Raw genomic sequence first — 27269 nt, forward strand, 5'->3', positions numbered from 1 at the left:
TTAATGTTGTTAATCAGGCTAGATGACAGCAGAGTAGATAATACTGAAGGGAACTCAGAGTCTGGTTCTATTCAAGATTCACTTCCTGTTTTTTTTTTATCATTGGTTGGAAAGTTGTACCTTATGAAAGATTTTAGATTCAGATCATTGTATTATTCTAAGAAGAAAAATTCAAAATGCTAACCACGCCTTGGTAACCATAGCAAAATATACAACACACAAAAATAATCTCATGCTTATCTTAGGGTTGAATTTTTTTGTATATGGTATATGTTGGGGTTCTGAAGTATCTAATTTGCTTCTTTCATCTGAGGTCAAAGGAAAAGAGGCTTTTCTCAGTTACAAGACACAGGCATACCTGTTAGTTGAAGTAATAGAACCAACTCTGGCTTCTTTAGCAGAAAGGAGGTTTATTATTAAAGTAGTTCAGAGACTATTTGGGAGGGCAAAGATCCAGTCTTGGATGCAACAAAACCATAATTAATACTTAAATTTATCCCCTCCCATAAGCTGATGTTGTTTGCCTATTTAATGTTTAATGTTGGCTTATAGAACATAAGATTCATGAGGGCACCTTGGTCTTTATTGTTTTCAGCTCTCACATCCTGGTACCTAGAACAGTACCTAGCTCATAGTAGGCCCTTAATAAATATTTTTTGTATAAGTAAGTTACTAGACAGAGGATATGTTCATTAGTATCAGCAACAACTTGGAGAAAAAATACAGTGGTGTTGAAACGTTAATATTATACATTCTATTGGGAGGGGTTTTTTTGGCAGCAAAACTTATTCTTTTTCTTTAGTTATCTTGACAAATAAATATTGAACGACTGTTTTGTACCATAGAGCCCTATTTTACATATGTTCCTGATTTAAATGAACATCTACAGCAGTCTTGCAAGAGTAGATATTGATATGGTTGTATCCTTTGTTAGAAAGTGGAGGTTCTGAGAATTGATCGAATCATCAGGGTCACGGCTATTTAAGTGGCAAAGCCTAGATTGAAATTCATGCCTGTCTGACTTTTAGCACAGACATGCCCCTCTGTGCAACACAGCCTCAGTGCCGCTTTCTTTTTTTTTTTTAGGTAAAAACAAAAGATCTAGTTAATGGTCACCTGTTCATTCTATTAGAAAGTAATTTGAGTGTATAGACTTATCAAACTGAGGCTTCCTATTTGGATTTTCAACTACAGTGTCGCAAGTGTTTATAAAAGTAAATGTTAGTCTCGAAAGACAATGTTTATGATTACACTCAAATTTTGCTGCTAAAATGAGGAGTACAAAAATAATGCCCCACGGAATGGTATCTGAAAAAGCACTATGAAGCACTCCAGTTATTTAGCTCTTAATATTCATTTTAATTTAATAGACAGAAAAAAATCTTCAGAGTTTCCGAGTGCTGCCACTGTGTTTTATACTTTTTAAAAAAATTCTGAAATAATTCAGGCCTTATAGGACAGTTACAGGAATAGGACCCTAAACCCAGATGCCGTAGTTATTAATGTTTTTTACGTTTGCTTTATCATTTTCTCTCTCCGTACACATGGTATTTTTTCTGAATCATTTGAGAGCAAGTTGGAGATGTAACGCCCCTTTACCCCTGAATACATCAGTATGTGTTACCATAAAATTGGCAATTATCCAGTTTTGTCGCAAAAAAGGAAAAAAAAATCTGGTCCATGGGACATCTCAGAATTACATCTTATGTTTAGTTGTTATGTCCCTTTACTCTTTAATCTGGAACAGTCCTCATTCTGTCTTTGTCTTTTGTGTTCTTGACATTTTGAAGAGTATGTTAGTTACTTTATAGAAGATGGTACTTATTTTAATAATGTGGTAAAATTAAAGATTTTGAAGGAAGCATTAGATGAAAATAATTTGTACTTCCCTTGTTTTTTTTTGGGTATAACCTGTTAAAGATTTTTATTATGAGAAATTTCAATCACAGAAGCAGAGAGAATAATAAAATGAGCCCTATTACCCAGAATTAATCATTAACATTTTTGCTCCCCTTCCTTATTCTTATTCTATTCCCCTAAAAACTAAATACTTTTAAGCATTTTGCAGCAATTTCTAGACATTGTAATATTCCATATTTAAGTAAGGTCTAAAAAGTAACAACGTTTGCTTATATAAACATATTACTTTAACCTAACAAAATTATTTATAATTCCTTAATATTATATACTACCAAAACTATATTCAGATTTCTCCTGTATTCATTTTTTTCTCTTTGAAAAAGCCCTTTACATTTGGTATTGCATTTGGTTGTGATATCTCTTAAGTTTCTCTCTCTCTTTTTAATTAGACACTCCTTCCTCCCTTTTGGTATAGTGAATATGCCTGGATTAGCTTGCTCATTATCTTTTCCAGGGTCCTCTTAGTGTATATCCACATAAAGCAGAGGTTGGAAAGCTGGATGCTGTCTTTCTTAAAGCCCCTTGCATCCAGAGTGCTGCCTGTGATTCAGGTTCTTGTATGGTGCTTGAGTTCAGTGTGAGCTGAGGCAGTAGCATATGAGATGCCCATTTTGCTGGTCCATTTCTACAGACCCAACAGGGCCCTGGAGGTTACAGTGTTCAGACAACTTCCTGATCCCTAGACTCTGCTGAAATGACGTAATGACTTCCTGCTTCCCAGCATCCTGAATGTGGCAGAGGAAGCAGTCTTCATGGTAGACCAGTCCTTATGTGTTGTTCCAGGAGCCTGTTCCTGGACGCGAAGCCTGGATCTGCCCTTCTGGCCCTTTCAGAAATTTCACAAACACCTAGGTCTGTATACTAAATCTTTTTCTGCCCCAAACAGCTGGAGAGGTTTCTATTATCTGTAAGTGAAACTTGACTAACAGAACTGGTAATCAAAAGAACATAACTTTTATCTTTGACTTCAAATGTATATGTACAAAGCAACGTACCTGAATCTGAAACATTCAGATTTGAACTGGGATGTGGTTTAAGGGAAAGGAGGCAGCTCTTTGCCCATGTGTGTGTGTGTGTTTATGAAACCCTGACAATCTTTTCATGCAGATTTCTGGTATAACCTGTTCTCTGCTGGTGACTTTGTCAACAAAAGCCATCTCTTACTAGGACTTCTTGTAGGTCCGTTGACACTGCCCTCCCCTGTGCTCCTAGGATATGAATGTGGCCCCGTGTATCCCATTCCTGTCTTCCCATATGACTTGGGTTGTGAGAGACGGAGACCAGCAGCCGTGTGACCTCCACCTGCCTCTCCCTCTCAGTCCCCTGTGAATCCATTCCTGAATTTCTGCTTCCACCCCTGATGTAACAGCAGTATGGGAAATGTGTTGGGGACTGCACTTACCATTTTTTAAAATTTATTACAGAAAATTTCAAACATACATGAATGCAGAGAGAATAATATAATGACTACCACGTACCCATCACCTTATCAGCATTTTGTCAAACACACAAACTTCCAATAATTTGACAGTTGGATCCCTAATGGTATACTTGTTTTTTCTTTCTCTTTTCCATTTTACTATTTGCTTTCTAAATTCTTCATGGCCAAGACCTACAGTATCTCTCAGCCCTGCCCCTGCCTTCTGTTGACCGGCCTCTCCGTGGCTCTCTCTCCCTGGGGTCTCTCCCTCCTCCCAGGGTCTCCCCTCCCTGGGTCTCTGGGGACCTGAGTGCGTGGGTTCAGGCACCATCATAGGCCCCGTCTCACGTAGAGCCCTTACCCTGTGTTGGGACTCACAACAGGGACTGCACTGAATTATAATATATGATAGACCAATAATATTGTTTGCATTGATTTTTTTTAAACCCTAACACAGGCAGTAACCCCATACATTTTCACTACATATTTAAAAAAAAAAAGCAGATGTTTCACTGTAGGACTTAAGGGGAAAATTGTGGAACTGAAGTTGTAAGAACACATCAAAGTGTTACTTTTTTTAGAGTAGGATTAAAACCTTTTGCAGCCTTTGTGTAGTTTCATTCTGACACACTTTTTTTTCTTCTCAACCTGCATGGGAAAAATCATTCTTACAAGATATGGAAAGAGAAATAAATGTTCTCACACTCTGAGAAAACTGTTAAAAGCCCGTCAAAAATTACTTGAGTTCTTGATTCAGATCCATTGCGGTAGGTACCACATGAGACGGAAGGTGGTGCGGTTCCTGCCCAGGAGTGACTTGCAGTTCACTCAGATAGGCAAGACAGTTGAAGATCACTGTTAACAAGAAGAAGCAATGCAGTAAGTGTGCAAATAGAGACAGCAGGTCTTTACAATTTTGGGGGAAGCTAAATTACTGAAACATCATAGCATGTATTTTCCCATGTACAGACCCTCTTACACAGTTTCTTCTAACAATTACAGTGCTGCAGAGATTTCTCTAAGTTTGAAGAGTCTGGATATGCATTATCTGGGATAACTTAAATAAATGAGAGTAGTCCTCTGTAGCTCCTTGTATGTGGAAGAAGAAGAAAAGCTCCTCTTATACTTTCAACAGAAAACTTTCTTTTTGGAAAAGAAATCTTGGCTAATTTAAATGTCATTCCAGTTTCCGATTTCATGTATTTTCCAGGATTAGTATTTCAGTACTGAGCATGTATTAGTGATCTGTTGCTGCCGAACAAACTACAACACACAAAAATAAAACCTCTCATCCACGTACTTGAATAGTACTAATCATAAAGTGTCCTCAGCTAACATTTGATGACCTGTAGTCAACATATATTTTTTTGAGCATTATCTCTATGCAAGGTGCAGTGCTCGGAGCTACCCAGAATCGGAAGAAGTAAAAGTCAGGGTCTCTGCCCTGATGGAGTTTATGTTTCAGCTGAGGGATATAAGAGTGATGCACGTGAAATAACAGACCCTAGGCTGTTTGATGGTTAGCCAAGAGCATACATATTCTGTAGTGCCGTTATTTCGTTGATAAGATAACGGAAATCTAGAAAGGCTGAAAGACTGGACAGAGGTGATGTAACTGACATGCAGTCAAACCAGAACCAGGTTTCCAGGCCAGTGTATATTTTCTCTCCCTTTGTTTTCAAGATAATATTTGTTTAAAGTTAAAACTATGTGGCATAGGCTGTATAAAAGCCAAATAAGTTGAGGAAAGGGAGGGTGCATGGCTTTGAATAGTCAAAGGAGAATTAAAGGAGCAGGTATGTTTAGACTATGAGTGTAAAGAATAAATGGCAGAAGCAGAATAATCCAACCAGGAGAACCAAATATTTGTTATATTCACAGCACAGACCAACTCTACTATCTTGAAAGGTACATTTTGGGCAGTGGAGGGAAATGAGGTTGCAGAGGCTTGAAAGTGTGGGAGAATTTGGACTTCATGTGGTAGACCATGGGGAAATACTCTCAGTCCTAGAGCGTGAAATGATACGATGAAACGGATTAAGGAAGATTATGTTTGTTTGCCAGGAGAACTGCATCATGTGTGCATTTTTCTTTTCTTACACTCATTGTATTGGTCAGTTGCATTCTAAGTAGGTTAAACACTGTGTTGATCAGAGGCTAGCCTGTGTTGTGGCCACAGTTAACCCTGAAATCTCAGTGGCTGAATACATAAATGCATTTCTTATTTGCGCTATTTGGCCAACACAGCTGGATAGGGTACAGGGGTGGGGAGTTCTCCATTTACTCATTCAGGGACCCAGGCTGACCAAAGGTCCCACCACTTAGAACCTCGCTGGTCTCTGTGGCAGGAGAGAAGAGCAGTATGGAAGCTCCCTCGCTGCTCTCCAGAGCTCCAGCCTGGAAGTGAGTGACCTATATCATTTTTGCCCCCAACCCATTGGCCAGAGGTAGTCATGTGCACCCCTAAAGGGAAGTTGAGGATATTTGAGCAGTAAGTGTCTCTTGCAAAGTTCTCTGAGGACCTGGGCATATAATTCTACTTGCTTAAGAGAGACAATGTAGTGATTAAGAGTGACAGACCCTGGAGCCGGACTGCCAGAGTCTAGAGCCTGTCTCTCCACTTACTAGCTGTGTGGATCTGGGCAATTTACTGAACTTCTCTGGAGCATAATTTCCTCATCTGTAAAACAAGGATAATAATGGGACAAGCCTCACAGAATTATTGTGAGGCTTGATTTTATATATAAAGTGCTTAGAGCATTATGCCATGTAATTGTTAGGAATTATTTAGTATTGCTGTTATTATTATTACTTTTTTTTGTGGTACGCGGGCCTCTCACTGTTGTGGCCTCTCCCGTTGCGGAGCACAGGCTCCGGACACGCAGGCTCAGCGGCCATGGCTCACGGGCCCAGATGCTCCGCAGCATGTGGGATCTTCCCAGACCAGGGCACGAACCCATGTCCCCTGCATCGGCAGGCGGACTCTCAACCACTGCGCCACCAGGGAAGCCCATTGCTGTTATTATTAATCTTCTGGCTTCCACTATAGCACCTGAAAGGAAGGCTAAAGTTTCTGACTCCAGTTGAGGGGACCGGTGGGAAAGAAGTTGTAGTAATTTAGGTGTGTGATGCCAGCATCCGGACTAGGATGATGATTTGGGACAAAGAAAAGACAGGCAAGAGTGAGTGCAAGAGGAGGAAACCCAAGCAGGGTTCACTGGCCAAATACCATGGATGAGAGAGGATGATCAGGTGTGGGTGACCCAGAGAATGGAGCTTGAGTTTGCAGAGAAATTAGGGGGCCCTGCGGAGAAAGACGATAAGCTGAAAGTCCGGTGTGGTGATGGGAAGTGTCTGAGGCCTGGGAAGCTACAGGAAGCGGAGGAATGGAGCCATCTCTTAATGAACATGTTTCTGTAGGAGGTGACATCCTCGTGCTCCAAGTCAGGCTACAGGCACTGGGGCCAGTGCCTGTAGTGCACTGGATTGAGTCCCCAGCTCCATGTCCCCATGGCCTGGCACTCCAGTTTCCTCATCAGCAAAATGGAGAAAAAGTTATACCCACCTCTTAAGGTAATGAGGATTAAATGTGATAATGCCTGTCAGGTGCTCGAAAAAGTGGCACATAGTAAACAGTCAATAGTCATTCCTTGTCAAGTAATCGAGCTTTTGGTTGAGTAGAAATTTGAGGATTACTTTTTAAGTGACCAGTTCTTCAGAGTTTAACATAAAACAAACTTCCAGTGACATCGGTTCTCATGAGTGCATTTAGTCTTCCCTGGATTCAAAAGAGTGGGCTGTGTTGTCACCAGATCAGCTCTTCATTTTTTCACTCTTACCCGGATAGTCAATGAGCAAATGTTTTTAGCTTTGCAAAGAATAACAAATTACAGTGGGCTAAGAGTGACCAAAATAGACCATTTTAAAGGCTAATTTAAGGTCAGTGCTTCCTCTTTTAAAATTGCCTGGTACTCTTTACTGATCGGTAGGAGTCACTGCCCTGGCCTCTTGAAATATAAAATTGTTTTCAAGCAGAACATATTTCTGTATCGAGATTTAAATTGGCTTCTTGGGAAATTAGTTCTGTTCTTTAATATGTCTAGTTTATATTGCAGGGTCTTAGAGGGTCTTTGTCTTCAGTTACACAATTACGTATTCTCTAGCATATGTAATTAAGCATTTAGAGTGTTTCTTTTCATTTCATTGAAAAATTAAGAACTTCACAGATATTTCAGTAGGGCTTTAGTATTTTGTTAGTAATAGTACAAAACAGGTGCTATTCAATTAGATGGATATCTGAGAGCCTTCTGTGGGCGAGGCTCTGTACCATGCACTGTGTATATAACCTACGACATTCTCATCCTCAGGGAACTCATATCATAGCCTGAGTTTGTAATCTACCTACTCTTGGTTATTTGTCCTATTTAAGGGTTAGCTAACCTGCTGGCCTATAACAAAACAAGCCTTGTAATACTTTTTTCAGGGTCTGTGTGATTCAGTTCTGTCTTTTTTATGGCTGGGATATGAAGTTAGGGTTACATTCCTGATGCTGCCTCTAGTTTACCAGGTGCCTTTTCTGAATTTAGGTTTCTTTATAAAGTGTGGGTGATACAATCTGCTCATCCTGTTTCACAGTATTGTGAAAAGGAAGACATTACATAATGCATGGACTATTTTTGTGAATTATTGCACTCTTCATATATACATGATGTCATTTCTAAAATCTAACCTTTACTATTCTATACTATCTATTCTGTACTATCACTGAAGTGTCTACATGTTTATACTGACTCAAATTAAGTAGCTTTGAGAGGTTTTTTTAAATTAATCAAATGATCCTTTTAGAAATAAAAATAAAATTATGGAAGAGGTAAATACGGTTAGCTGCCATATAACTATCAGCTTTCCTAGGTGATTTTTCTTAGCTACATGTTATTATTTAAAATTGTTAATAATATATCACCTGACTGCTGGAGAAAATATTTATAGGTTGTGATTTTCCAATAATGTATTATATATAAGGCCACCTCCTTATTTCTGTAACAGAACACAAAATTATACAACATTGTCCCTGTTCTCCAAGTTTACCAACTCCTGAGGGAAATGCATGGGAGATAAACCTAAAGCCAACTAATACTACAAGACACTGGGAGGGTGCCCCAAGGCCGCGTGTGAACAGTGGCTTCATGAATGAAATAGGAAGTAAGGTCCTTTTGAAGGAGCGAATAGCTGAATTGACTAGAGTACAGACCTTTTTTTTAAAAAGAGTAATTGGAAGTAGGTTTAAGGTTTACCTTTTTTGGCAGTATGGCTACTGATGATTGGATAAAATCATTTGCGCAGACTTGTGGTATAGTGGAAGGAGGGAGAAGACTACTCAGAAAGAAGCGTGTGTCATTCCTTTGTCAAGTGACATAGGTATTTACTACCTTGTTAGGAGGATCTTAAGAACTGACCATTAGCACTGAGAGGACTCTCTTATCTGCTATGAAACAGCATGTTGGTTTATACATACAATAGTCTATGCTGGAACATAGTCATAGAGCTAGTGTGCCATAAAGATGATCTGAAATTCAGGAAGCTTTGTTTCTGGTTTTCCTTTAGCAACTTTAACAATGGTTTCTCTTTTGGGATCCAACTCAAATGACTACATAAGTGCCACCCTGCATAAAATTTAGTGTTTTGCCCTTTTTTCTCCTTCACTTGGAAAAGTTTCTTAGATGGAGTGAAGGATCCTGACTTGGATCCTTGTGGTCTCACCTGTCTCCTTGAGGTGAAACAAGGACCAGTGCCTATTTTTGACAGTGGCTTTTTAAGGTCAGCTAGCTATCTGTGAAATTAACAAAATACAAATCAGAAAGCACTCAGTAAATGGTGCAGAATCAACCATTAAGATTAGTTTTCTTACAGGATAAAAGTTGAAAATGAGTAAGAGAAGACTTTAAAAGAAAATATTTCCAGGATACAAAGCCTAATAAAAATTTTAAGTATGACTCATGACACAGCATTTCATTTCTTTAGTTCCATTATCAAACTTGGTATCATTGCTAACATGTATTGGGATAATTTGGGGATTCAGTAAAGCAAATTTGAGCTGGCAGATGGGTGACTGTACTTGCAGAGGTCATGCTACTCATAAAAAGGTATTTATTTGAGCAAATATATAATGTTGTAAAGAATCCTGGCTACTCTGAAGTTTATGATTTTGCATTTTACTCCCCATCTTCTTTAGGCAAGCGACAACTACACCCCACTGCTCATTCTCCCTACCCTTTCTGGTAACCCAAACCCCTGAAATACAGATACAGGGTACTGTCAACTTCTGTATAAATAAGAAACCATCCCCTAGGGACCCAAGAAAAACCATGGCTATTTGTATATTTTTTTATTCTCAAGAAGAATTTAGCAAGTGGTGCCTCCTGCCACATGAAGTCCTTGTCGTATTCCTGAGCAGTGGCCCTTGAATGCTATGCTGGCTGTTTGGGAAGAGCTTTCATTGCATTCATCACCATAATGTTGCTGTCCAAAATCTGTCTACTGCTAATTTTATCCTCCCTGTAACTTTCGCTGAGAGTTGACAGTGAGCACTGAAGGACATACTCATAATTTTGTAGTATCCAGCTCTTTATTCCAAAGAGTTTTTTGAAATAAAAATTTATGACTCAGAACAAAACAAAACAAAAAAACTTATTATCGAGGAGATAAAGTCTAAGATTGAAAGAAACATGAACTGAAGAAATATGTTATCAAAAAAAAAGAAAAGGAATATGTTACAATATTAACATTTCTACACTGGCAATATACAATTTTAACAGTCTTTTTTTCTTTTGCCAAATTATTGGCAGGAAATATTAATGATTAAATTTTTCATTAACACAAAACTTTTCTCTCTACACTGTGAGTTATTAAAATACGCTCCCTTTTGGTGTAGTATTTCATTTACAAATTAGAACTTTGCGTAATGTTGTTCTCAAGTGTAAAAAAATGCATATATATCAATTTACTTCCAAGTTGGAGGTGAGAAATAATGCCCAATGACAGGAATTTAAAAGAATCCTAATTAGAAGTTAAACAATCATTTTGATTTATAAGAAAAGTCCTGCAAAGTTTGTCATACAGTTTACTTTGCTATAAATCCAAGATTTAATTCCTTTTTACTTTCCATTTAAAGACTTGGAATGTATCATCATTTGAGTTTCCGTCATTTCACGTGAGTTTTCTTCAGGGGCTGACTTCACGGCACTGGAAATTGATACACTGACTTGACGTTTCAGCATCTTCATGACCTTTCTCTTGTACCCTTTACATGCAAAGAAATATATAAAAGGGTCCATGCAGCAATTGAAGTTCATCAGGCATACTGTGAAGTGCAGAGATATCTGGAATGAATATCTTTGGCTACATTCCAGGAGATCAGGAAAACGAAGCTTCTTAATCATGTGTTGAATAATTGCAATATGATAAGGTGTGAAACAGACAACAAACACAGCAATTATAAAAATAATTGTGTTGAGAGCCTTTTTGTTTACACCAGATTTCTCAGTTAATGGGTTTTGTTTGGCAGTTTTAAAGAGCTTGCAACAGATTTGAGAATAGCAGATAAGAATGATTACGAGCGGAAGTACATATCCTATGAAACATGCACCAAGCAGAATCCAGGGAAGAGATTTGGTTTCTTCAAAGTTTGGATATTCCATGCACGTAGTCCTTTCAGCCTCCTGCTTTGACATAGGTTTTATGAGCAGTGGGAGTGTTTGAGCAAATACGAGAATCCAGACAAATATGCAAATGCATTTTGCATGTTCAATTCTTTTCATCTTGTTGTACCGCAGGGGGTGCACCACAGCAAAGAAGCGGTCAATGCTCAGGCAGGTCATGAAGTTCACGCCTGCGTACGTGTTGATGTAAAACACGAGAGCAGTTATCCTACACAAGGCCTCGCCAATTCTCCAGTCAAAACCCAGTGCATAGTAGGCTATCCGTGTAGGCAGAGCAGTGGTGAAAAGTATGTCTGAAATCACCAAATTGGTTGAATATAGAGTGGTAGAGTTGATTTTTTTCCTGTTTTGAATAATGACAGTCAAGGCCAACAAGTTTCCCACGAGCCCAATTATAAAGACGATGCTGTAATGCAGAGGCATGAGGATCCTGGCGGTGCGGTGGTGGGCATAGAGGTCACAGTCGCCTTCCAGAGGAGCTTCAGAAGGTGTAGTAAAGTTGTCCATTTTTATATCCATCAGCAGTGTTCAAGGTCTCTAAAAAAACCAAGAAGGGTACGTTTAATTAAAAGCATATTTAACTAAAAGCGATTAAAAACTGCCTCCTATAGATCTAACTTTTAAAATTTCAAGATTGATATAATTTTTTATAATCTGTGATACGTAATGTGGTTACATACTATATAGTAACAGAAAGAGCAGAGAATAAAATTTATGTTTTTTACTCTCACAATTTGGTGGTTTTGGCAAAGCTCTGGCAAAGGAAATAGAACCGTTTAAATAGGGCAAATGTATTTTTGCGAGAAGAGGGACTGCACTGACTTTTTCGGCAGAAATTTCCCCTTCCTTTTTCTGAATCATCGTCTGGTTAAGAGTAAAATCATGTAAAGCACCCCACGTTGCAGGAAGCCTAAAACTTTGCTTTTACATTGAATATCAGTTGGACTTTTTTTTTCCGCCAAATGCGTATCACTGCCAGGAAATGAAATCAGTCACACATTTATGTAGTGAAATATGAACTTACCACAGTGATCTGATTTGTGTTAACCCAAAAATTGTGAGAAACAAGCTAAGGCCTGTGTTAGGTTTTCTTAAAAAAAAAAGAAAGAAAGAAAGAAAAGAAGACGATGACCACAGCGACCCCAACACAAAAAAAGAAAAAGAAACAAAAAGGGGAAAAACGTAAGAGCTTCAAGGGGAAACTTTAAAATTAATGCAGACACCCCGCTGATGCATGCAGTATGTGTTCCTACATATACACACTGTAGGAAGCATTACACATGTGGTGTTCTGTGTTCTGCTTTATTCATTTACCATGTTCATGGATCAGTGTCATCTATATTTTTGTCATATGTGTAGATCTTATATAGACATTTGTTAGATATTCTGCAGTATTACAGTGTGTTAATGCATAATTTGCTTACCTACTCCCTTTATGAATATCTGGATTATTTCCAACTCTTTTCTTATTATAAATAATGTCTAAGATGAAATTTCAAGTCCTCAGTTGAAAAGTGGAAAACTCCTACAATAAAACTCCATATATGAGGCTGAACTTGGATAAAACTAAGGAAGAGAAGAGCAACAAATTCTGTGAAGTTATTTTTAGAAGAAAAATAATTTTCTGATAGGTCTATCTCTATGCACAAATCTGAAAGTCACCAAAGCTGAGGGAAAAGTTCAATTTATCTAGTGATGATGGTACTATATGTTAAAGGAAAGAACTCTATCCCTAGCCTTATCAAATCTACTTCTCTGACTGCTGTATTAAATGAATTGGAGCTCTGCTAACTTAGTTCTAACCTTCTTAAAACAGTGATGCTGACGGACAAGGAGGGTTCTAAGAGGATTGCGCTAATGTCATAGGTGTGCATTATCTACAGTGTTGATAGGTTAGTCATGAAAATATGGGAATACAACCTAAAGCAAAAGGAAGCAACAAAGGGAGTAGAACTTTTTACTAATCAAGGGAATACAAGAAAGGAGACTGGGAAAAAGCAAAGGAATGAGGATGATAGGTGGAAAACACAAAATAAGAGGGTAGGAAATGCGTCACAACAAATTTAAATGGCTTGAACTCACCGATTAGAAGACAGAGACTGTCGGTTTGGATTTTTAAAAATCCAGCTGTATGCTGCTTAGAAAAGAGGGAACTCAAAGCGATTTGGAAAGTTTGAAAACAGAAGCACGGGAAAACACATACCAGGCAAACCCCAACCAGTGGAAAGCCAGAGTAGCAATATTAACATCAGAAAAAAATAGAATCCAAGGCACAATCAATATTAATAGGGGTAAAGAAGGTCGCTACACAAGTTAAAAAGAACAGTTCACCAAGGACATAAAAAGAATCATGAATTGTACGTGTAACAGCAAAATTTGACAGAATTTAAAGGAGAAATGGTCAGATCCACAGCCATAATGGGAGATTTTAACACATTTTTATTAGAATATGACAGGTAAAAAAAAGATTGACCCAACATGACTTAAAAGCTAACAGAATTTGTGCTGAAAGCACATTAGAATTATTTGCAAATTTAACCATGTACTAGATCATGAGAGGTGTCTCAGATTTCTCAGAAAGTCATTAGCTAGCAGCTCACATTCCTTGTGAGTAGTACAGTGCAACTAAGTTAGAAATCAAAAATAAAAGGATAAAGGATGCACTTGGAATCTAAAAATATATTTTTCTGAGGAACTCATGGGTTAAGAAATCACAATGCAAAATTTGAAGCGCTTAGAACCAAAGGACAAAAATACTACGAAACTGTGGAATGCAGCTAAAGAGTTAATCCGAGATTGACGCAAAACCTTGAATGCATTTATTTCTTAAAAAATTGAAAATAGCTAAGTTAAATATACAGCTCCAAGAAGCTAGAAAAGAACTGTTTGCCCCCAAAAAGTAGAATAATAAAATTAATTGGAGATATTAATGAAATAGAAAACAAAACAAACAAAACCCAATAAATATGGACTTTATATTTTGTGCGGGGGTGGGGGGATGGAGTGATTCTTGAAAGGGAAATTGTGTAAATCGCAGTTGTGGAATAAAAGTAGGAAAACTTTATGCAGTTAGTATGCAGTCGCTGATGTGAGAAGTGGCTTTCAGGAGCCGAGACTGGACATGAGGGAGAGGTGGAAATTCCAGGCACTGGTTGTAGTTTAGGAACAGGCATCAAGAGCTGCCTTTATTTTTCTAGTTTTTGTGAAAAAAATTTTTTTCTGAAAATCTCAACATGTAAATTTTATTTCGAGGAGTCTTCCAAAGCAGGTTCCTAGGAACCGCCTTTGAAATACATGGTGAGGAAAAAAATACACTGTGGAGTCTGCTAATCCTCCATCTGAATAATAATTATTGTAGAGATTAGGAAAGTTACCCTAATGTATGAATCAGAGAATGTGCCATTGCCTGCCAGTTGTAAATGCGTGCCCAGCTGCTTCACTGAATGAAATAAAGCATCCAGTAGAGTCACAAAAGGCAGTGTTTTCAGAACATTCTAAGTTAAGAAAAAGATGTTTAACACAGTATTAATTTTAAGTGCGAAAATTTGCAACCAAATCAAATGTCCATCATTAGGGAACTGGTTAAGTATTTTATGGCCATATAGTAGAATACGATGCAGCCACTGAAAATGGCAATGTAGATGCCTATTTCCTGACAGAGAATGATGTTAAGTAAGGAAAGCAGGTTCCACAACAGGCCACTTTGCGGGTAGGAAAAGCAGCTGTTCACACACACATCCCTGCATGGATATATAGGCCAAAACATAATTCACAAGTACAAGTAATTTTTGAGTTTCATCATATATTCTAAATTTTTAACACCAAACATGAATTGACTATGAAATGAGTAAATAGGTAAATAATTTTTTTTAATCTGAAGAAATCTTTTTTGAAATTCAGCTCTTCTTGCAAAAGCCTTGTCCTCTGACATACTTTTCAAAGCTAGTGCTCTTTATTCAGATTTATGCCTTAGTTTTCGCTAGGTGCCTACCTTAAGTCACGTCTGGAAGAACCGTCCCAGCAGCCCTGCAAGCCAGGTGTTGCCATCACGCACCCACTCTCCACTCGAGGAAACCTCTGTCAGAGAAGGTAAGGGTCATGCTGGATCCTTCTCTCTGCCAACCTGGCTTCAAGCCTCCTACTCTGTCCAGTCCTCGGCAGGGGCAGCTGCTTCACGCTGCCTTTCAAGAACTGAGAGTTTGTAGTTTCAAAGTGGTCTAGGCTTCAGGGCCATCCTCACCTGTACACAAACAGCTGGGGCACATGTGGCCTAGCCATTCCAGAGCAGGGAGACGATTCTTCCAGAGGACAACGGGACTCCCACTCCAGGAGAGGTGCCTTCCCAAGTGGGAGGCCAGACTGGTGGACACTGCGTCATAGAGCCCTGAGGGGGAGACTGGGGAAGGGCTGTTTGCTGCCCGCCCCTGCCCCGAGTCGGTCCAAGAAAGGCACTTGCACAACGTGGATGTGTAAATGGGCTGACCCAGAGGATCTCAAGTAAAGGAGAATCTGGGCTGTTTTGAAATGTGTTCTTTTGGATATTTAGTAACCTCTGGAAGGTTGATTCCATCCGTCAACAGCTCTAGTATATTACCTTTGGTGTTACTTATCCTGTGTTACTAATGCTATAGTTTTAGTCCATTTTATCTTTTCCAAATTGAGAGAAAACCACTTTCACATACTTGACTGTTGTTATCCTGTTCTTATATCAACCAGTCCCAATTTATTATCATCTTCCCTCGGAAATATTATTTTATCCCTTCCTTTAATCATTTCAGGATTCAGGATTACTTTCCTGAACCTTGACTTACTCCATTCTTTTATTCAGCAAAAATTGGGTTTAGTGCCTCCTCTATATGCTAGATCCTGGAAATTCAGAAATGATACCTTTTAATGTCTGAGGACCTCAAACTGAAGGATGGATGTTGGGAATGTGCTGTTGTCTGAATGAGGCGTTATCTCAGTATTTGCTATGTTTCTTCTCACACACACACCCGGGTTCTGCTTGCTCTTTGCATTACAGTGCTCCTTTACCAACCTTTCGATTGCAAATTCCCCTTTTAACTGTTTCTAGTCCTTCCTCTTTTAGTCATAACTAAATCCTTTCTTTCTTTCTTTCTTTCTTTCTTTCTTTCTTTCTTTCACTATATTTTAAGTATTTGTCATAATTATTAGACAACAGCGTCTGACATGGTATTTAGGATAGATACACTGAGTTGTACTTGAAAGTATTGATACTATGGCTCGTCATTTTATTGCCTTAAGAAAAGCATAAAGAAATGTTTGTTCTAAATTTTTTTTCCTTAGAATACTTGTACCTGTAATAATTATAATTTCCTCATAATGCTTTCTGATGAAAAGATGTACAATGTCCCTAAATTGTCCTTAGTGCCTCACAGCTGAGAGACAAGAATGAGGATTGCAAGCTTTGCCCTGAGGGCACAGATTGTACCTGGGCTGCGGGAAGTATGGGTCCTTATTCAGGTTCCACCCAAGGAACTACGGGGCAGCCATCTGTGCCAGTTCTCTTAACATTTTTGTTAATAAGCAAGGGAGGCTATCTCAGGTTTGTCTCTGTAATGCAATATTGATCCTTTTAACTTTACTATTATCCTAACATGTGTAAAACAGCAAGTTCTTCCACAGCAAAATATCCTCCGAAGTATTTTCACTTACATTTTTGAAAGTGGGCCTGTGTGTGCTTTTCTCTAGAATTGATTTCCTCACTAATAGAGTAGCTAGTGTTTCTTAAGACACTATCGTGTCATTTTTGCATAACCAGACATGTTGACATGTACTGTCAAGTTCTTTCTAGCCACAGAAAGGAAAAAATAAAAGGCCCCCTCAAAACTCATTTATTACTATTAAAGAAAACTAAGAGCTAATGTGATTTGTACTCTAGAACTATTTACCCTGGATACCAACTTGGAGGCATTTGTGATTTTTCACAGGGTACTTCTGCAATCGCAGTTTACTTACTTGGATAATGATTTTCTTAGCTTTTATTTGTGGCAGAAACAGAATAAAATCCTCATTATATTCAAAGATTTAGTAAATGCTAGAATACCGGCTTTTAGTGTTTAGCTTTAAGATTTCTGAAATGTCACCTTTACCCCTAATATTTATTCTCTTAATAATCATCAACACTTAAAAGTGAGAAGGGGTTAAACTTCTAGTAATTTTGTTTAAATTCAGTCCTTAGCAATGAATCGAATGGGTCAGATCATGCTGACATGATCATTAATAAGAGGTGACTTCTCTGTGAGGTGAAGTCTGCTCAGGACCATGTTTACACATTGAGATGCTGTGACTCAAAGTGCCCACAGTGGCCTGCACCAAAGAGGAAGTTACAGGAGTACGCTCTCAAAAACAACCCGAAGAGTGGACGTGCAGATACAAGTGATACTTGTCTGTTGTTAAATGATGAGTGTTGTTGTTTGATCCCATTGTTTGTCTGATTTCTGTTGCTACACTGTCCTTTGGTTATTTTGTTGAAGAGGGGTAAGATTGAGGGAGAATTTCTGGAGTGGGAAAATAAAGTCACTGGGAAAGGAGGGGGCAGAGGAAGGCTCCAGGCTCAAAGGAGCAACAAGGATTTGGTCTCCTGGGAAGCAGACGAGCACAGATGGATCAGGACAGCAGGCTGAGGCTGTTTACTGCCTTTGAGGACAAACATACCCCATGGAAGAAAGAAATCATTGCTGCTTCCTCCTGTTACCTAGTTTTATACGTATTTGTCAGTTGCTTGAAAAAGCCTCCTTGTTCTCGAAGCCGAGCAAACGGGGACATCTGAGTTTGGTCCAGTGTCACACATACCGGGGCCTAGCACTCAACCAGTCATGTTTCTCACCTGCTTTACGGTGACTCAACAACCATCACCTGAGCAGTTGTGTGTCCCACTGGCCTGCAAAATAGGCAGGTGCGAAACAGGCATCCCTGAGGCACAGACGGGCAGTGACCAGCACAGGCCCAGCCTCACGTCCCTCCACTGGTGCAGTCTGATGGCCGTTCCAGACTACTACCCTGCTCTTAACCGCTCTGACAGCCAGCACACACCCCGATAACCTAGTCAAAGAGATCTTCCTACACTATCAGGTGATACTTTTTTATTTTTTCCGCTAGCTTTGAGTCCTAAGTTGATAGCTGTGTCCAAGATTGATTTTTTGGGAGACTATATAGGGAAGGTTGTCCAGAAAGGTGATCACTGACAGGTGCCCCCACTTTCTCAGACAGAACCTCCCACGTGCCAGAGTGTTTGTGTCAGGAGTCGGGTCGTCTGTGGTCAGTGTGTCTGAGGGCACCTCTCTTCCCTGTCTCCTAGGGAGCTCGCTTGCTTGCATCCTCCGGCTCGTGGAAGGGTGACCCTGCGGCTCACCTCAGGACACAGCCTGGTCCTGCCCACCTCTCAGTAGGTCTGCACAGGGTCATGTGCAGGACAGTGCACAGGGAGCTTCTTCAGAACAGAAAAAAAAACAACAAAAAACCAGCATTGGCCCATCTGCACTTTCCTCTTTGTGCCTCGGTGGTGTCCTGAACCCAGTGGGCACCCGCTAAAGACACTTCACCTTCTGCAAACACGTACATTGGAATTGATGGGAAAGTGAAAGGTGCCTGACATTTGTGTTATCTGGTTAAACACCCACTTGCACATTTGGGGTTTTACATAGTCTGGCTATTTTTCTTTCACCTTTCACTGATTATTTATTCCTTGTGTGGCTTTTGGCAGCTTTAATACTGACTAGGATGGTATGAAAGTCTTCAGAGATGAAGACAGAGGAGGTGGTAGCACTGTGGACTTGAAATATATGGCATAATGTTTAGGAACTGGAAGAAAAAATAATCCCACCGTAATACTCATTTCAGTGTAAGGAAGACAAATACTGTGTTTCCCTGTGGCATGATTTGACCTGTATGTAGGATAACCAACTGCATAATATACAAAGACTCCTTATAATGAAGGGATGAGTTAGTATAATCTTTGTCCTCTGAATCCAAAATATTTCTAGAAACAATATGTACCCTTTCTCCTTAAAGTTCAAGGGAGTTTCAAATTTTGATTTTCGTCTCTGTTACCTCATAGAAATTAGTTAGAAACATGAAATATCCTTATTTTATGGATAAGCAAAATTCGGGAGAGATTGGATCATTTGCTCAGGGTCCCCCCTCAGGACAGTTGCCAAGCCAGGGACCACGCAGGCCTCCGTGTCCTCGTCCCCCGCTGCCTCCTGCCTTCAGCCCGCCGGCCCCCGGCCTCTCCTCTGCACGTCCCCTTCTGTCTGTCCGTCTGCCTGTGTGCGTGCTGCTCCCACTGCCCTGCCTGCCTCAGGCCGCCCTCACTTCTCCGTGGAGTTGCAGTTGCAGCGCGCACAGTGCCGTTCAGATGGTGCCCAGGCAAACTGAAAGCCGTCTGTCACGCCCCACGGTCTCCTTCGTGCTCGGGGTCTGCTTCCCTCTTCAGCTGGATCTCTAGCCGTCTTCCATCCTGTGACCCCCTGGCTCCGGCCATACTAGATTGCTTTGCTGTCTTTTGATGTCCTGTGTTCTCTCACAGCTCTGTTCCTTTCTGACCCTCTTGCTTCTCTCTGGAGCCTCCTCTCCCCGGTCCTGCATCCTCAGCTCCTGCTTTCCTTCAGGGCTTCGCTCAGAATCAGCTGCTCCCGGAAGCTTCCCTGGTTTTATCCTCTCCTGCTCCCCCGACAGCACCTCCCCCTGCCCCGCAGAAAGGCAGCGTGGGGTGTCCTCACTAGGGCACTGCCCTCTGTACTGGCATCTGTACTGTTTGTTTTGTTTCTGTTTCCTACTGGCCTGTGAAGTCCTGAGAGTGGGAGCTGTGTTGTTAATTTTGTGCATCTCCAGCTGGCCCATGGTTGATGCTCAGTAAATATCCGTTAAGGAATAGCAGAATCCCAGCTTTCTTGATCCTCAGAGTTTCTTATCAGACTGCAGGATACATTTGATTGATAATAGTAACCAGTATTATTCAGCATAGACTGTGTCCCAGGCACTGCCCTGGGCACCTTATGTATGTTCATTCACTGAATCTCACAAAACTTTCCCAAATCCATTGCCACTGGTGAAACTGAGGCACAGAGCACTTATGAGTCTTGCCTAAAGACACAGCTGTTAAGTGTCAGGATTTAATCCAGGCAGTTTGGCTCCAGAAATCACATTCAGTGTAGTATGTTTTAGCCCTAGCTCCTATTTCCAGCATGATCTGATGTTATTGGTAGGAAACAAGTAAAATAGGAAGACATCTCAAAACTTTAACGCATACCAACTCATACACCTTTCTCAACCAGAGAGCAGAGAAGGGCTAGGGAGATGGGAAGAGGGAGGAGGGAAGGGAAGGAGGGAAATATGTTGATATAAATCAGGAATTCATTAATTTATTTGTAGCATATTTCAAAGTAAGTAAAAGTTTTATAAATAAATTTAGATTTTTAACAAGATTTCTATAAAACAGTTTGGACTAAAATTTCCACTGAGAGAGGATGGTGAAGACCTAGGATAGCTCTTACGCCGTTAATTTATTTTTATACTGCTATTTAAATATTTGCAGATATTTAGCAAAATATTTTTATTCTTCTCTTTGGGCTTTCCAGATACCACAAGGATCTTTGTTACCTCTGTCGTTTTCAGAGGATTTTAACGTGTGTTATTTCATCTTACACTGAAGCCCACTATTTTACAAACTTCCTGGGAAGCTAAGAAGGATACAGACTGGAGGATACTGCACATCCTCAGCACATACACAACCAGGGCATTTTAACAACTCCAGGAGGCCCTTAACCATAGCAGAGAGAAAGCTGTCACTAGTAAACTCCTTTACTGGATGGTGAGCTCTTTTTTTAGATGTAAACTTCTTAAGGATGATGGCTTTATCTCATTTTATCCCATAGAGTGTTTCAGAACTGGCCAGCAACAGATATCTAGTAAATGCCTCTGGAAAGCATAAATGAATGAAAGTCATATAGTGACCTGAGTTAATATTTATTCCATTAAATGACTGGTCATGTTACTGAAAAGCTCTCAGAAGCTAGTTGAAAGTGATTTATAAAAGGAATTCCCACCACCACATGATAGGTGAACCTTGTGAGTGAGAATGCTTTCTGGAGCAGTGTGCTCTTTGCAGTATTATGTCCAAAAACTATGATTAACCCCCAAGAGAAAACATGCACTGAAATACTAGCAAATGCAAAGTCCAGGCAGAAAATACAGTTAGATGTATAATCATCCATAGACTCAGTCTTCATGTAAAATATTTTCTAAAGATCTAGAAATAAGTTCAAGAAAAATAATTCCCATAGAAATGATAGGGCAAGGAAACTTTGCGTATTGGATTCATCCTTCCGTGGTTTAATGGGGAGAGAGAAGAGAGAACGGTAACAGGCAGTTTTCCAGCACTTACTGTGAGAGCCAGTGCTTCAAGACCTGGGCAGTATGATTACTCCCCATTTTACAAATGAAGCAGTTGAAGCCTGAGAAGTAACTTGTCCAGAGTCACGCAGCTGGTAAATAATGGAGCCCCAGTTCAAGCCTGACTCCAGAGCCCATGCTCTTAACCACTACGCTATGTTGTACTTAAAGTAAGACCACCTCCCCGCCAAAATTAAAAAAAAACACACACCCTCCTTTAGAGGAAGTCTCTGCACAGCTTATATTTTACCAAGTTTCTGTTACCTCCATTCCCAACCTGGACGTAAATACTGGCAATTCACTGCATATAATTCATTGTTTTGTGATATTTTTTAGGCACACAGAAGTTCTAGAAAAAAATACGGAGACGTGTTTAGTCTTTCTGATCATCAGATAAATATAAAGCAAAGAGATGTTCTTTTTTCACTTGTTAGATTAATAGTTTATATTTAGAATTAAAATACTCATGTTGGCTGAGAAGCAGTGAGGCCCAGACTGTCACTGGTGGGAGAGTAAATTGGTAAAATGTTTTTGTAAACTGAAAAATATCAATTTATATCTGAAGTTGTTTTTTTTTTTTAAATGTGTACCCTTTGCCCCAGGAATTCTACTACTGGGATTCTATCCTGAGAAATAATAGAAAGTATAAAAGTAGGGAAATAATAGAAGTATAGGAAAAACTTTTATGTACTTAACATATGTGGTCAAATAGTAACATGTACTAACTTTTATTTTAAATTGTGCTGTATAACTTGTTATAAGTACAGTACATTTAAGTGTAGGAATACTCCATTTTAAAATAACTTTGTTCCTTTCCTTCATAAAGTATCCTGAAATACTGGCAGTATTTGATGATTAATATTTGATACTGTTTTTTGTAATTGTGAGTTCACACAGAAGTACAAAGTAAGCCCTGTTTCTTGGCAAAGATATTTCTGTCATGATCCATTGCTTTCACCCAGCTTAGTATCAGCTTCTTAGAACTGCCAGTCACCAGAGAGTCTCAACTATATTAATGATAAAATCTTTGTTAGAAATGTTTATAGCTTTTTTGTTGAATAGATTCTTTACCTTTACCTTAAACCTTAATTAGGGTTTCAAAGTTTTTCTTAACTCACAAGACCTTGTTGAAAAAGCAGAATATCTGGTACTTACCTCTTAGTGCCTTGTTGGGACCTCTGTGTGGTAGCAGTCAGTATTCGCCCAAACTGAAGTAGGTTAACCTTGGCACGTTGTTTTAAGGGAGATTATGCAGACATCCTTTTATGGTGGTGGCTTTTTTTCTGTCACCCTGTGACTGAGCACAGTAATGATCAGTTAGTCTGATGTGTGCGTGTGCACTTTTTTTTTGTTAATAGGAAGTGAAATTTTTCTGTTAGTGAATTTTTTAAAAAGAGTTATCCAAAAACCCCTTGGACTTTATGAATTTTTGATATCTATGGAACTTTATAAATTTTTCTATAAAGATTTAAGTTTAAAAAAAATCCTTTGGAAGAGACTGAAGCGATAAACCTTAACCAGGAAAAAAAAAAGAATCATAGTTATTGATGATTTTGTATCCATATTATGTGTAAAGTGTGAGTTTTTAAAGGTTTTAAGGGAAAAAATGTCAATTTTGACAATTCTGTCTGCCTGGAAACTTGGTGCAGGGAGTAGTTCACTCATTCTGTATCTTATCAACAGCTTAATGAGAAAGAAACAGAAATTTCTGTGGTGAGTGGAGAAAAATGCTCTTTTGCATGTGTGCAGTGATTAGTCAGTATTTTCAGGCGGGAGACCAACTGACTGGATCGCTGATTGCATGGACACATGCATGACAAGGGAAGAGTTGAAGGGGGCATCCTACAGCTAGAATTGCCTCTCGTGCACAGGATGAAGGAGACCTGTGCTGTTCACCTTCAAGTCTTAATGGACTCAGTTTAAACCAACAGTGTCACATGGCTATCAAAATGCAAATTGATTTGCAGGCTAAAATAATGGAAATATAGCGCTCAGAACAAGAGAGATGATCTGGCCATTCCCGGTGAGCTCAGGAAGCTGCATTTTACCAGGGCACGGATGACCTTAGAGCATGGGTGGTGAGGGGTCTAGATGCCAGGTCTTAGGAGAAATGATGGAATAAACTGAGCATGTCTGGGCTTGGCAGGGACGTGATCATTACCCTCACGTGTTAGGAAGCTCTCATGGTAAAGGGTTTAGATTGTATGTGTTAGTCTTCCTAACTCCAGGGAGTAGAAGGAAGGCCTTGTACGAGGAGGTTACCAGACAGCTTTCAAATCAAAATGTGAAAGTAGATCTCAGAAGTTGAGATCATAAAAAAATGGCATGTTGTCTCTTATTCAGGTGCTTGCATAAACAGGATGACTATTTTGAGGGATGTTGTAGAGAGAATTGAATCATTTGGTAGGAATTTGTAACCCTGTGACCTCAGAGGCCCTTCCACTCCAGGATTATGTCAGAGTGGCCGAGGACCTTTAGCCTCTCAGTGGTGTTATTCCATTGAGAGGCTTGTTAGGTTCTTATAAGCTCTAAAGTGCTGAAGATCTGTAGAGGAACCTTGTCAAACAGAAGAGCTACAACTCACCTAAATTCTTTGGGTCTCCACCCCATTATATAAAATAAAAGTACTGAACTAAATGATCACCAAGATCATTCCTAGTCCAATAATTCTGTGAGGGGGAAATGCAGAGATTTTGTGATTTGGTGGATCAATGTGATAAAATCTTCTAGAACTGGTTCCTTTAAAGCTTGGGTTGAAGAATCCTTGAAGAAGACACTGTTGAGAAGTTTCTCAGTTTGTTGAAAAGCCATCGTGGTGGGGTTTTGGTTTTTAGTTTTTGAAATAGTTTTTATTAAGTAAAACGTTGTTATATCATGAAATGTAGCTAAAGTAAATGTTCTAGCAAACTGGATCTCCCCTTTTTTTTTGGTATTAGAGTAGTCAAGTGTATAAAGAAGAGGTGATAGGGTAATTGTCCTCTGAGATGCCATTGAGGTTTAGTGTGAGATAATTCCATGAGCTCACAAACCTTATTTTTATTGTTGAAAGTTACCAGGATTTCTGTAATTGTACTGTAAAAGTGGAGTCCATGTCCTTTTCTGTAGAAGAGATGGACGTTTGTGACCTGAACTGAGAGTTTCTACTATGTTATTTGTTCTGTCAAGCACAGTTGTGAGTATAGAGTAGATACTCAATAAATATTAGTGGCGTTAGTGAATGAATTCTTTATAAACCGTGTTCCTCTTTTCTGAACTTCAGCCCTATATGCTTAAGCCAGATAGGACTTCCAGAAGTTAGCTGCTCACAATACAAAAAGGTCAAACTGAGTTATTGTTGCCAATACAAGGAACAAATGTTGTCATAAAATAAGGAAAAGAGAAAAACTGGTCAGTGACTAAAAACACTCAGTGTGTATAGAAATAGCAATGGAAATTTTCTACAAAACAACCTGTATAACTGTGGTCTGAACTATATGCTTTTGTATTATGGGTAGATGTGGTTTAGTGTTTAGTCATCATTTAAAACTACACAGTGATGAATAACTTCTAAGGAATTTTGAAATTTCTTCTATTGGTATATACGATATGAGCTGGGGTCATTAAAATTCCTATCAATATTTCTTAGTTTACACTGGAATGTAACCTCAAGCAAGAACTCTGCTTCGGATTTTTTATTATAGCTTCACTCTTTACACTTTATTGCTAAATGTAAACAGAAGACCTTCTATAAGTTAAGTACCTAAAGACATGTTCTGTAGTGAGAAACTCAAGTGCCACCAAAATAGAGTTTTCTTATTATTACCAAGAGAACAACAGGCCACATTTTGAGTATATCTATGAAACTGTATGTTTTAATCCCATTAAAAACAGCAAAACAAGAAAAGGGGTTCTTTAAAACAAAAGACAAATTCTGCTGTATGGTTTTACCATTTTAAAGAGAAATTCATTGATTCAGCAAGGACTCACTGAGCAACTACCCTGTGCCAGGCGTGGTTCTAGAGAGTGGAGGTAAAGCAGCAAACAGACTGACAGAGATCCCTGCCTTCGTGGAGCTTCCATCCCAGTCGTGGAGACAGATGATAAATAAGCCGCGTAGTAAATTAGGTTATTGGTGCTGTGGGGAGAGGAAAGAGAGAAGGCAGAGTAGGGGTGGGGCTGTGAGGTGGGCGCAGGCTACAGTTTGGAGTAGGGTGGTCAGGGAGGGCTTCTTGGAGAAGGTGCCATTTGAGTGAAGACCTGAAGGGTGTAAGGGAGTGAGTGATGTACTTGTCTGTGGGAAGATGGCCAGGAGAGGGGGAAGCAGCAGCACGTGCCCTGGGGCACAGTGTGCCCGGTCCTGTGTCCGGGGAGCAGTGAGAGCGAGTAGGGGGAGTCTACGGAGTAGAAGGCAGGTCAGGGTGGGGGACGCAGGGTCTTATGCGTGTTTGTCATGACTTTGGCTTTTACTTTTGGCTGGCGGTGGGTCATTGCAGGATTTTAAGCCCAGGAGCGATTAACTTGTTCTTTTTAATGAAAAGAATGCACAGCTGCCTCACCAGCTGTGTTTGTGTGTAGTATTGATATTTAGAATATGACAATTTAAATAACCCTCTGTTAACATTGCTTTCGTTAATTTTTTTTTTTAATCTAACAAATGTTGCCGGTCGATTACGGGTAAGTGTCCACATTAGGCACTGGGGGGATGCAACGCTAAATAGAACGTGGTGCTTCCTCATAAAATGAATAATCTTATGGGAGATTTTTTTAAAAAACCCTATGTAGTTAGTTAAGATGTAGATCATACGGCTGTTCAAGAATAAGAATTGTTTCATTGCCCCACATTAAATGAGCTTTTCTCCTGTGCCAAGCACTGGGTCCAATGCTGGGATAACCACAAGCATGTATCTCCTTCCCTGCCCCAGGAGGAGGGCCAGAGGAGTGAAGCATTCCAGACACGTCAGCCGAGCTGTCTGCAGACCTCTGCTGCCCTGTCCCTGCCGTCTCCTTACGAGACCACAGGAGGCTGCATCTTACCCGTCTTCGGGTCTCCAGTCCTGACCAGGGCCTGGCGCTCAGCTGTTCACTGGTTGGGGTTTTCCCTCTTCTAGCATTTACTACATTCTTACAGCTGCCTGTAGATGATGCTGCCATTTATCACATCTTCAACATGTGTTTGGTTTTGTTTTGTTTTTAATAGAACCGAGAGGACAGTGAATGATTTTTTTTAATAATACATTCTCTATCGAAGATGGGAAAATGCACGAGAGGGACCTGTTGTTTCCACAGAGATGATAATGAGAACATTTCTTTGTGGAAGTGAAAAGTATTTCTTGTATTTTTCTTATGGTAAAAGCAGTCGTTCTTTGTACGATGCCACTTATCCAAAACATGAGAAAATAAAAGACTAATTAAATTAAGCCGTGAGTTTAATGAAGAATGGGTGTAAGTTTGTGTCCAGACCACATGCCTCATTCACGTCTCCCGCCTTGCCCTCGTAGGAATGTGAGTTCGCCATCTTGGAGCTCTAGTTCCTTGAGGTTCGGGGCTGCTTCTTACTTAGAGATGTGGACAGAGCTGCTGTGGCTGGCCCACTGCCTCTCACAGATTCACTCAAACGGTGAAACTGAGGGCTTCCCTGGTGGCGCAGTGGTTGAGAGTCCGCCTGCCGATGCAGGGGATACATACAGGTTCGTGCCCCGGTCCGGGAAGATCGCACATGCCGCTGAGCTGCTGGGCCCGTGAGCCATGGCCGCTGAGCCTGCGCGTCCGGAGCCTGTGCTCCGCAACGGGAGAGGCCACAACAGGGAGAGGCCCGC

The 27269-nt window shown here is 39.9% G+C and overlaps 2 protein-coding genes across 3 annotated transcripts in view; one reads left to right on the forward strand and one right to left on the reverse strand.

The window, feature by feature from the left end:
* The window catches only part of UBAC2 (UBA domain containing 2), a 159131-nt gene that overhangs the window by 64434 nt on the left and 67428 nt on the right, over window positions 1-27269 (forward strand). The gene's annotated exons all lie outside the window — the stretch shown is intronic.
* Window positions 10347-22778, reverse strand: GPR183 (G protein-coupled receptor 183). The gene is made up of 2 exons (XM_007467219.1): window positions 22630-22778; window positions 10347-11595 (listed from the first exon to the last, which is right to left on the reverse strand). The coding sequence occupies exon 2, from the start codon at window positions 11575-11577 to the stop codon at window positions 10495-10497; it is 1083 nt and encodes a 360-aa protein (XP_007467281.1). The 5' UTR covers window positions 11578-11595; window positions 22630-22778; the 3' UTR covers window positions 10347-10494.

This window comes from Lipotes vexillifer, unplaced genomic scaffold (assembly GCF_000442215.2).
Source record: "Lipotes vexillifer unplaced genomic scaffold, Lipotes_vexillifer_v1.1 scaffold291, whole genome shotgun sequence".
Lineage (NCBI taxonomy): Eukaryota > Metazoa > Chordata > Mammalia > Artiodactyla > Lipotidae > Lipotes > Lipotes vexillifer.